Source organism: Tachyglossus aculeatus, chromosome 3 (assembly GCF_015852505.1).
Source record: "Tachyglossus aculeatus isolate mTacAcu1 chromosome 3, mTacAcu1.pri, whole genome shotgun sequence".
In the NCBI taxonomy this organism is placed as follows: Eukaryota; Metazoa; Chordata; class Mammalia; order Monotremata; family Tachyglossidae; genus Tachyglossus; species Tachyglossus aculeatus.
Genome location: NC_052068.1, coordinates 22,545,726 through 22,557,748, shown reverse-complemented (window position 1 = coordinate 22,557,748; position 12,023 = coordinate 22,545,726). Strand labels below are relative to the sequence as shown.

The window sequence follows — 12,023 nt, the reverse complement described above, 5'->3', positions numbered from 1 at the left end:
GCGGAGTCAAGGATGACACCAAGTTTGTGGGCTTGTGAGACGGGAAGGATGGTAGTGCCGTCAACAGTGATGGGAACATCAGAGGGCAGGGTTTGGGAGGGAAAATAAGGAGTTCAGTCTTGGACATATTGAGTTGAGAAGTTAAGTGACTTGCCCAAAGTCACACAGCTGACAAGTGTCAGCAACTGAACTGGATACTGAAAACTTCAGTTAGAAGAAACGTGATTGTCTGGGGGTAAAAATGACCTTTGTCCCTGTTTTTCCATTTGTCAGATAAAGCTATTAATCAAGACTGACAATGGAGATGTAGTGGGAGCAATGAACTATGAATAACGACCGAGCAGTTCAGAAACGTAATGGGCCGGTTCAGAAAGAACTAATAATGTCGAAGGAAACTCTTGGAGCACATTTCAGGGAATGGCAGAAACATTTGTTCAGAGTAGACTTTTGTCCCATACAACTTCATTAGACATTACTTTTCCTTGAAGAAATTGGAAGCTATCACCGTGGTCGTTTGAAACTACCTTTTTTTATCAATTTTCCAAAGAGGCAGACCAATCAAAGTTAGGACTTAGGTAGTGAAGTGTTCAAACACTAATACTCATACTGTCTGATATCAGTGACCCCGCTGAAACTTCGCTTTTAAAAGGAGTGTTTCAATCAGATAATAATGTGCAATTTCTATAGTATGTATGCAACTAACCGCTACCACAGAGCATGCATGAAAATTGTTTTCGACAAGAATTTTTTTCCTGGGAAAGGGCAGGCATTCGGCCTTTTTATTATATGTTTCTGCCACAGCACTGAGAGGCTGGAAGGAGAATTACCCAAGTCAGGGGCCTCTGACAATTGCTGCTGTTTGGGGCAGTGGGACCCACTGACAATCAATGGTATTTATTGAGCACTTACTGTGTGCACTTAGTACAGTGCACACAGTTAATAAATGGTGCTAACCCATTACCCGGTATCCATCATCTTTTTCTGTACTATTTACTATTGTGTGGCTCCTGATACCTGCCTTTGCATGTTACTGCCAGGAACGACCTGCTCCATCCCATTCTCCTGGTCCTTCCAGTATTTCCCATTCAAACTGTTTGAGTACTCCATGTTGGGGAGTACCCAAATCTACACCTCCACCCCTGCTCTCTCTCCCTCCCTCTAGGCTCTTATCTCCTTCTGCCTTCAGGACATCTCCATCTGGATGTCTGCCCACCATCTAAAACTCAATATGTCAAGACCGAACTCCTTATCTTCCCTCCCAAACCCTGCCCTCTCCTTGACTTTCCCGTCACTGTAGATGGCACTACCATCCTTCCCGTCTCACAAGCCTGCAACCTTGGTGTCATCCTCGACTCCGCTCTCTCATTCACCCCACAAATCCAATCCCTCACCAAAGCCTGCCAGTCTCATCTCCACAACATCGCCAAGACCTGCCCTTTCATCTTCATCCAAACTGCTACCTTGCTGGTTCAATCTCTCATCCTATCCTGACTGGATTACTGCATCAGCCACCTCTCTGATCTCCAATCCTCCTGTCTCTCCCAGCTTCAGTCTATAGTTCACTCTGCTGCCCGGATTATCTCTGTGCAGAAACGCTCTGGACATGTCACTCCCCTGCTCAAAAATCTCCAGTGGTTGCCTGTCAACCTATAAATCAAGCAAAAACTCCTCACTCTCAGCTTCAAGACTTTCCATCACCTCGTCCCCCGCCCCCATTCTACCTCACCTCTTTTCTCTCCTTCTATAGCCCAGCCTGCACCCTCCGCTCTTCCACCGCAAACCTCCTCACTGTACCTCATTCTCACCTGTCCCACTGTCGACCCCCAGCCCACATCCTTCCTGTGTCCTGGAATGTCCGCCCTCTACACATCTGCCAAGCTAGCTCTCTTCCCCCCTTCAAAGCTCTACTGAGAACTCACCTCCTCCAGGAGGCCTTCCCAGACTGAGCCCCCTTTTTCCTCTTCTCCTCCCCATCCCCTCAACCCTACCTCCTTCCCCTCCCTGCTGCACTTGTATATATTTGTACAGATTTATTACTCTATTTATTTTAATTGTACATATTTACTATTCTATTTATTTTGTTAATGATGTGCATATAGCTACAATTCTATTTGTTCTGATGATTTTGACACCTGTCTATGTGTTCTGTTTTGTTGTCTGTCTCCCCCTACTAGACTGTGAGCCCGTTGTTGGGTAGGGACCGTCTCTATATGTTGCTGACTTGTACTTCCCAAGTGCTTAGTACAGTACTCTGCACATAGTAAGCATTCAATAAATATTGTTGAATGGATGAATGGAGATTAGCTATGGGCTTCTCTAGTGGCCTAGTGATTAGGAGTGAGCCCTCTTCCTGCCATGGCCGGTGTTCGATTCCTGGTCAGGGAAGTTTAATTTGTACATTCATCTCTGAGAAGCAGCGTGGCTCAGTGGAAAAGAGCCCGGGCTCTGGAGTCAAAGGTCATGGGTTCAACTCCCGGCTCCGCCAATTGTCAGCTGTGTGACTTTGGGCAAGTCACAACTTCTCTGTGCCTCAGTTCCCTCATCTTTAAAATGGGGATTAAGACTGTGAGCCCCCCGTGGGACAACCTGATCACCTTGTAACCTCCCCAGCGCTTAGGACAGTGCTTTGCACATAGTAATCACTTAATAAATGCCATCATCATTATTATTATTATGGACCCTTGTACTCCTCATCCTCAGTGCCTAGTCTCCCTAACATCATGGTCTGGAAGATTTGAAGAGGGAGGGAGTTCCAAGCAGCAGGAACAGTGTGAGCAGACATAGGAGGTGGATGAGTCAAGAACAAGACACAGTCAGAAGGTTGCTTGAGAGATACTGAGAGTGTGAGCTGGGGTGTAGTGGGAGAAGAGAGCTGATAAATTAGAGGGCAAGGGCTGGTGGGGAGGTTAAATCCCATGACCGGAGCTTAAAGCCAATATTTGATGAAGAGGAATGGCTAGCCCTTGAAGATTTTGAAGAATGGAGAGACAGCCAGAGTATGTTAGAAAAAGGATCCCAGCTGCAGAGTGAATTATGGACTGGTGAGAGGCGAGGCCAGAGGCAGGGACAGACCTCTAATCTGTTGTTGCTCTGCCTTTCCACTTCGATCAACTGACCCCGCTCCCTGCCTGCCTTTTATAAATGTAAGAATGTAGTCATCAGCTTCTGCCACGTTCTTCCCAAAAAGGGGCTTTTAAATTCCAAGATATGATACCTTGCCTGGGCTGCGCTGTTCCCCAGCAGTCAAATTTTGTAACTCCAGCAGGGAGGAGAGAGGAGAGCAGGGTGCAGGGAAAGAGGGAGGCGGTCAAAATCTTGGGAAGGTCCCGGGCAGTGCTATTTACATGAGGCATTCTCCGTGCTTAGAACAGTAATTGCTGGGGGAAATAACATAATAATAATAATAATAATAATAATAATAATAATAATAATAATAATAATGGCATTTATTAAGTGATTACTATGTGCAAAGCACTGTTCTAAACACTGGGGAGGTTACAAGATGATCAGGTTGTCCCAGCGGGGGGCTCACAGTCTTAATCCTCATTTTACAGATGAGGGAACTGAGGCCCAGAGAAGTTAAGTGACTTGCTGAAAGTCACATAGCTGACAATTGTGGGAGCCGGGATTTGAACCCATGACCGCTGACTACAAAGCCCATGCTCTTTCAACATATCACCTCACTCTTCCCCCAGGTCCCAAGGCAGTGAGGAGAGGCACTTCTTGGCCCAGGAACCAATCACTGAGAAATGAGAAGCAACATGGCCTAGTGGAAAGAGGCCAAGCTTAAGAGTCAGGGGACTTGGGTTCTCATCCCAGCCATGCTTTGTGACCTTGGGCAAATCACTTCACTTCTCTGAACCTCAGTTTCCTTATCTGAAAAGTACTTGTTCTCCTTCCCCCTTAGACTCTGAGCCCCATGTGAGACAGGAACTATGTCCTATCCGATTATCTTGTATCTACCCAGCACTTAGTACAGTGCTTGGCTTGTAGTAAACTCTTCATAAATTGCACTATTATCATTATTGTCACCATCATTATCATAAAACAGGGTTTAGGTCTCATGAATGAGGATAAAATAGGATGGTAAGTCCCCATGAATGAGGATGAAAGAAGTAGTGGGGAGAACCTCTTGGGGAGTGTGTGGACTAATTAAGTTGGGACTAATGTAGTGGTGGTGGGCCTGCATCTTCCCTCTCAACCAGGACCAAAGATAGAGCTGAAACACCATCCATCTTCTCCTCAGTCTTCCCCAGATCACTGGAAGGAAATTCCAGAGCCCTTCAGTGATGTCTCCTGGAGCCCCCTAGACCCTATTTGCCCTCCTGATGGCCAGATGCAGCAGAATCAATGTCTTCTGCCTGGCCCTGGATTCTCCCCAGCCACTCACTGGCGTGGGCAAGAAAATTGAAAAAGACAAAGATCAGGATAGAAAAGAGGGACAAAAAAGGAGAGTGAACCAATCGAAAGGAGCAGAAATACAGGAGGGGGAAAAGAAGAAATAGTATGAAGGGGGAGCAAAAATAACACAGGAGTTGACATGGAGAACATGGCGGAAAAATAATGAAAAAGGAGCAAGATAAAAGACATGAGGAAACACGCAGGGAAGTCAGATCCAAAACAAGAGAAATGGAAATAGGCAAGGGGAAGTAGAGAGGAGACAAAGAGAAAGAACAAGAAGAGGAGAAAGAAGCGGGAAGGAAAAAAAATTGCAAGACTGTGTAGGCTGGTAGATGTCTAATGAAAGAATAGATGGGTGAGAGGAAGGAGGGGGTTAGGCAGAATAGAGACAATGGAAGGAGGGTGGGAGACTGAAGACAGGAAGTGGGAAAGGGGCCAAGCATGTTTTTCTGAATTTTGAAATCACTCATCAGGCCCCAGGACATTTGAAGGTTGGTATTATCCAACTTCGAAGCCCCAGTTCCTCACAGTCCCACCCCGTGGTCTGGCCTAATGAATTCCTGAACCTTTTTTCCTTGGAAAATAAGCGCATCCCCCCACCCCCTGCATTCTGGCTACCCACTCACCTCAGTTCAGAGGAATGGGAGCCGCCAAAATTGCTATAGGGAAGTGTTTTTCAGATTATTTTCAGGTCTCTCCGGGCTCCCTGGGAAGCCTGTGGGAGGGCGCCGATGACCCTTCCTTCTCTGGAATTTCCAGATGAGCTATAATTCTTGTAGTCATGCAAACTCTGCATTCTAGAGCTTTCATAAATTTCACTCTAAAAACCGAGCAAAGTCTTGATCCTTGGGTTTCCACTGTACATATTGGTTTTTGCCCCTATTTCTCTTCAACTTGAAAATTTAGATGAGAGTGCAAGATGATTAGAAACAGAAAACTTTCCCTCCTGTCCTTCTCCCATAGGCTATACACTCACCTGCTTGTCCTATATTGATGACCACCCCTGGAATATTTTTGAGGGGGTTGGGTTTTCCCAAGGGAAAACCCTTTCCTTTGACCCATTTGAGGGGTCAGTGGGGCCATTTCACTGGGCCACTCTGTAAGACGTTTTCCTTCTCTCTGAAAGCTATGGGAGCATTTGGAGATGGAAGAACAGTGGAGGCTGGAAATATAGGAGGGGGTAAGGAACTCCATGGACCGATCTCATGATTCTCCTCCTCCCTAGGAGAAGCCTTCAGTGGCAGCTATCAGCACCAAAGTGGGAGAGAATAGAGAGACTGCTAGGGAAGGTGGGGCAGGTTAAGCATTTTGTGCTTCGTAATAATAATAACTGTGGTATTTAGTCAACACCTACTATGTACCAAGCATGGTTCTTAGTAATGGGGTAGATACAAGTTAATTAATAATAATAATAATGATGGCATTTGTTAAGTGCTTACTATGTGCAAAGCACTGTTCTAAGCGCTGGGGAGGTTACAAGGTGATCAGGTTGTCCCACGGGGGGCTCACAGTCTTAATCCCCATTTTACAGATGAGGTAACTGAGGCCCACAGAAGTGAAGTGACTTGCCCGAAGTCACCCAGCTGACAAGTGGCGGAGCCGGGATTTGAGCCCGATTTGAACCCATGACCTCTGACTCCAAAGCCCGGGCTCTTTCCACTGAGACACGCTGCTTCTCCTAAAATCACAGTCTAAGTACTTGAACTTAGTAACTGGTACTTCCCAAGTGCTTAGTACAGTGCTCTGCACACAGTAAGCGCTCAATAAATATGATTGAATGAATTAATGAATAAGGAAGAAGGAAGAAGCAGCATAGCCTAGTGGAAAAAGCATGGACCTGGAGGACCTGGGTTCTAATCCCAACTCTGCCACATGTCTACTGTGTGACCTTGGGCAATTCACTTAACTTGTTTGTACCTCAGTTACCCCATCCTTAAATTGGGAATTAAATCATACTCCCTCCTATATAGACTGGGAGTCCCATGTGGGACAGGGACTGTGTCCATCCAACCTAATTAATTACTCAGTGCTGAGAACAGTACTTGGCACAAGTATCATTAAAAAAAAAGTATCCCCATTTTGCAGGTGAAGGAACTGAGGCACAGAGAAGTTAAGTGACTTACCCAAGATCACCTATAAACAAGTAGAGACATGCTTAACCATGAAGGTGTTCTGTGGAGAACACATATGGGGTAGACAGAACCCGAGATCCTGCCTAAGTGACCTATCAAAATGGGGAAGCTGAGTTGGAGAGGGGGCAGACAGTTAAATCTAGGAATTGAAAATATAACTCCCCTCAGTCAACCACTCAAGTGTCCACTGAGTGTATGACATATACAGAGTTGTTTGAATATAGAGTCACCCTCCAAGGATCGAATCCTGGTCTCCCAGATGATAGACAGGAAAGCTAACTGGTCAATTAATTAGAACACGGTTGCCCCTTAAGCCCCATAACACAGAACCCCACAAATCCAACCCACATTTTTCATATGTTCATATGTTTTCATATGTTCCTCAAAAATCTCCAGTGGCTACCAATCAATCTGCGCATCAGGCAGAAACTCCTCACCCTGGGCTTCAAGGCTGTCCATCACCTCGCCCCCTCCTACCTCACCTCCCTTCTCTCCTTCTCCAGCCCAGCCCGCACCCTCTGCTCCTCCGCCGCTAATCTCCTCACCGTACCTCGTTCTCGCCTGTCCCGCCATCGACCCCCGGCCCACATCATCCCCCGGGCCTGGAATGCCCTCCCTCTGCCCAGCCACCAAGCTAACTCTCTTCCTCCCTTCAAGGCCCTACTGAGAGCTCACCTCCTCCAGGAGGCCTTCCCAGACTGAGCCCCTTCCTTCCTCTCCCCCTCGTCCCCCTCTCCATCCCCCCATCTTACCTCCTTCCCTTCCCCACAGCACCTGTATATATGTATATATGTTTGTACATATTTATTACTCTATTTATTTATTTATTTTACTTGTACATATCTATTCTATTTATTTTATTTTGTTAGTATGTTTGGTTTTGTTCTCTGTCTCCCCCTTTTAGACTGTGAGCCCACTGTTGGGTAGGGACTGTCTCTATGTGTTGCCAATTTGTACTTCCCAAGCGCTTAGTACAGTGCTCTGCACATAGTAAGCGCTCAATAAATACGATTGATGATGATGATATGTTGCCAACTTGTACTTCCCAAGCGCTTAGTACAGTGCTCTGCACACAGTAAGTGCTCAATAAATATGATTGAATGAATGAATGAATGAATGAATAAACATAAACTTCAGTCATGTTTTGATGTTCTTTTTTTTAATGACATTTATTAAGCACTTACTATGTGCAAAGCACTGTTCTAAGCGCTGGCGAGGTTACAAGGTGATCAGATTGTCCCATGTGGGGCTCACACTCTTAATCCCTATTTTACAGATGAGGTAACTGAGGCTCAGAGAAGTGAGGTGACTTGCCCAAAGTCACAGAGCTGACAAGTGGCGGAGTCAGGATTTGAACCCATGACTTCTGACTCCAAAGCCTGGGCTCTTTCCACTGAGCCACGCTTCTTCTCTGAGCATCTCCTTAGGAAGCAGCATGGCCTAGTAAAAAGAGCACAGATCTATGTTTGGTTTTGTTCTCTGTCTCCCCCTTCTAGTCTGTGAGCCCACTGTTGGGTAGGGACTGTCTCTATAGGTTGCCAGCTTGTACTTCCCAAGTGCTTAGTACAGTGCTCTGCACACAGTAAGCGCTCAATAAATATGATTGATTGATTGATCTTGGAGTCAGAGGACCTGTGTACTAAGCTTGACTCCATCACTTGTCTACTGTGTGATCCTAAGCAAGTCACATAACTTCTCTGCGTCTCAGTTTCCTCAACTGTAAAGTAGATATTCAATGCCTGGTCTTTCACCTACTTAGACTGTGAGCCCTTTGTGGGCAGGGATTCCGTCCAACCTGATCGATTTGTCTCTATCCCAGTGCTTAGAACAGTGCTCGAAAAAAGGGACGTTTCTAAGCATTTGGAAAAGTACAAATGAAGTCAAACACAGTCCCTGTCCATAAAGGAGCTTAAAGTCGAATTTACAAGCAATGGAATATGAATAAACTGGACTGTTAATCAAATTTGCCCATCTTCACAAGTGCTGAGGATGGTAATAATTAAATGTGCCAATGCTAATGGCAACTGCTGGGATGACACAACACTCTACAACTCTGGCCTCTGGCCTTTGGCCTCTGTCCCTCTCTCCCAGGAGCCTATCACCTTTGTATTTTGGAAAGCATATCGATCTGAGAAACCTCACAGAATTCTCTGCTTCCCCTCACACCCTTCACATGGACAAATAAGCCTTGGGAGCCGCTGAATCAACTGATGTGGTTTCCTAGCGGGTCACTTCCAACACCAAAAGTTCTCAAAGTTTTTTAGGGTAACTGCTTCATAATGAAGAAGGGGCTCTTTCTGGTCTTTAACTTAAAAAAAGAAAATCCTTCTGAAGTGGAACTGGTTGGATAATCATCATCATCATCATCATCAGTCGTATTTATTGAGAGCTTACTGTGTGCACAGCACTGTACTAAGCGCTTGGGAAGTACAAATTGGCAACATATAGAGACAGTCCATACCCAACAGTGGGCTCACAGTCTAAAAGGGGGAGACAGAGAAAAAAACCAAACATACTAACAAAATAAAATAAATGGAATAGATATGTACAAGTAAAATAAATAAATAAATACATAGAGTAATAAATATGTACAAGATAATGGATAATGGAGCATGTCCCTGGCTGCTTAGAGCCTCTGCAGTTCCACAATGTTTGTGAGCCCCCCGTGGGACAACCTGATCACCTTGTATCCCCCCAGCACTTAGAACAGTGCTTTGCACATAGTAAGCGCTTAATTTCTAGACTGTGAGCCCACTTTCTAGACTGTGAGCCCACTGTTGGGTAGGGACTGTCTCTCTATGTTGCCAACTTGTACTTCCCAAGTGCTTAGTACAGTGCTCTGCACACAGTAAGTGCTCAATAAATATGATTGATTGATTGATTGATTGATTAATAAATGCTATTATAAAAAAAAAACACGTTTGGGCAGGGAATGTGTCTACTAACTCCACTTTATTGTACTCTCCCAAGTGCTCCCATCCCCCTCACCCTATCTCCTTCCCCTCCCCACAGAACTTGTATATATGTATGTACAGATTATTACTCTATTTATTTTACTTGTACCTATTTACTCTTCTATTTCTTTTGTTAATGATGTGCATTTAGCTTTAATTCTATTGATTCTGACGACTTGACACCTGTCCACCTATTTTGTTTTGTTGTCTGTCTCCCCCTTCTAGACTGTGAGCCCGTTGTTGGGTAGGGACCATCCCTATATGTCACCGACTTGTACTTCCCAAGCGCTTAGTACGGTGCTCTGCACACAGTAAGTGCTCAATAAATATGATTGAATGGAATGCACACAGTAAGTGCCTCAATAACTACCACTGTTGATTGATTCCACACCTATTTTCATCTGGTGTGGAATCAAGAGCTGACCAGCTCTGACAGCTGGCCCAGGAACACTGAGCACTTATTTTGGAGATGTCCAACAGCACCTGGCCCCGTCCTAACACACACAACACACACATAACATACCACACACACACACACAACTTTACAGTCCAAGTCCCCAGACCCTATAGGTTGCTTAACCCACATCTGCCTGGGGCAGACCACATGGTAATTAGACTGATTTTTCTTTGTTGCATCCTACCTTAACATGGGGGGCCAAGTCTCAGAGGAGTGATGTGGAAAAATAAAAATATGAATTGGGCATTTCCAGCATCCTTCTTTAGCATATCCAATTTTCCATTTATTTTGACAAAAAACTTCCATGAGATATTCCTCCTCGATGGGCTCCCTCTGGAAGGGACTGGAGTCAGAATAATAATAATAATAATAATTGTGGTATTTGTTAAGCACTTACTATGTGTCAGGAACTGTACTAAGTGCCAGGGTAGACACAAGCAAAATGAGTTGGACACAGTCCCTGTCCCACGGGGAGCTCACAGACTCAATCCTCTTTTTACAGATGAGATAACTGAGGTCCAGAGAAGTAAAGTGACTTGGCTAAGGTCACACAGCAGACAAGTGGCAGAGCCAGAATTAGAACCCATAACCTCTGACTCGCAGGCCTATTCTCTATCCACTACTTCAGGCTGCTTTGCCAAGGGTTTACAGTTAATAATAAAAATAAGGATGGCATTTGTTAAGTGCTTACTATGCGCCACGCACTGTTCGAAGCGCTGGGGGAGATACAACGTAATCAGGTTGTCCCACATTGGGCTCACAGTCTTAATCCCCGTTTTACAGATGACGTAACTGAGGCCCGGAGAAGTAAAGTGATTTACAAAAGGTCACACAGTTGGGATTAGAACCCATGACCTCTGACTCTCAAGCCCGGGCTCTTTCCACTGAGCCACGCTGCTTCTCATACAGTTGTATAAAGCCCTTCTCACTGGGGGTTTCCATCCTACTGGTTGACCTTCAGTGGATGAAAAGTCACTCCTTTGCCTCCCTCCCTCCCTGCTTCCCTTTCTCTCCAGGACTATTGGCTGTCTCTCCTGTACAAACGGCTGATCGGCCCCAAGGTGTTAGCGGTGCACGTTGCCGGTCTTCAGAGGAAACCCCGGCCCGGCAGGGTGATCCGGGACAAGCTAAGGATCTACGCTCACTGCACCAGCCACTATAAGTAAGTTCCCGGTCGAGGCGCCGATGCAGGACAGCTTCCAGCTGCCTTTCTCCCCCTCCCACTGCAGGATGCTTCAAGCAAGGGCCCAGAAATTCATTCATTCATTCATTCAATCGTATTTATTGAGTGCTTACTGTGTGCAGGGCACTGTACTAAGCACTTGGGAAGTACAAGTTGGCAACATATAGAGACGGCCCCTACCCAACAATGGGCTCACAGTCTAGAAGGAGGAAATCAACGCTACAGCCATTATGAGGTTCTGGGGAACATTCATGGGTCCTTCAGGATCAATCTCCTTGCTCCTCTCCTGAACCTGAAAAATGTGCCCTAGGATCTCATTCTAATAACAATAGTAATTGTGGTATTTGTTCAGTGCTTTCTATGAGCCAGGCATTGTACCAAGTGCTGGGGTGGATACAAGCAAATCAGGTTGGACGCAGTCCCCGTCCCATGTGGGCTCTCACGGTCTTAATGCCCATTTTACAGTTGAGGGAGCTGAGGCCCAGAGAAGTGAAGTGATTTGCTCAAGGTCATACAGCAGACAAGTGGCAGAGGCGGGATTAGAACCCAGGACCTTCTGACCCCCAGGCACGTGTCCTAGCCACTAGGCCACGATGCTTCTACATTGAGCGATTCCATTAAATCTGCTTTTCAAATCCATCCAACCAAGACTTCTCCCAGTGGATAGCCCTCAAAAAGTTTAGAAAGTGCACGCCCAATGCCTCTACTCCATAACATCGCCAAGATCCGCCCTTTCCTCTCCATCCAAACCACTTTCACCTTAGTACAGTCACTCATCCTATCCCGACTGGATTACTGTATCAGCATCCTTTTTGACCTCCCAACCTCCTGCCTCTCCCCACTTCAGTCCATACTTCACTCCACTGCCTGGATTATCTTTCTACAGAATCGTTCAG

The 12,023-nt window shown here is 45.7% G+C and overlaps 1 protein-coding gene across 1 annotated transcript in view; it reads left to right on the top strand.

Moving 5' to 3' along the window:
- The window catches only part of HPSE2 (heparanase 2 (inactive)), a 709,452-nt gene that overhangs the window by 643,743 nt on the left and 53,686 nt on the right, over positions 1-12,023 (top strand). The window contains exon 10 of the mRNA XM_038744163.1: positions 10,961-11,106. Within this exon, the coding sequence (XP_038600091.1) occupies positions 10,961-11,106 (146 nt within the window). The remainder of the gene's footprint in view (positions 1-10,960; positions 11,107-12,023) is intronic.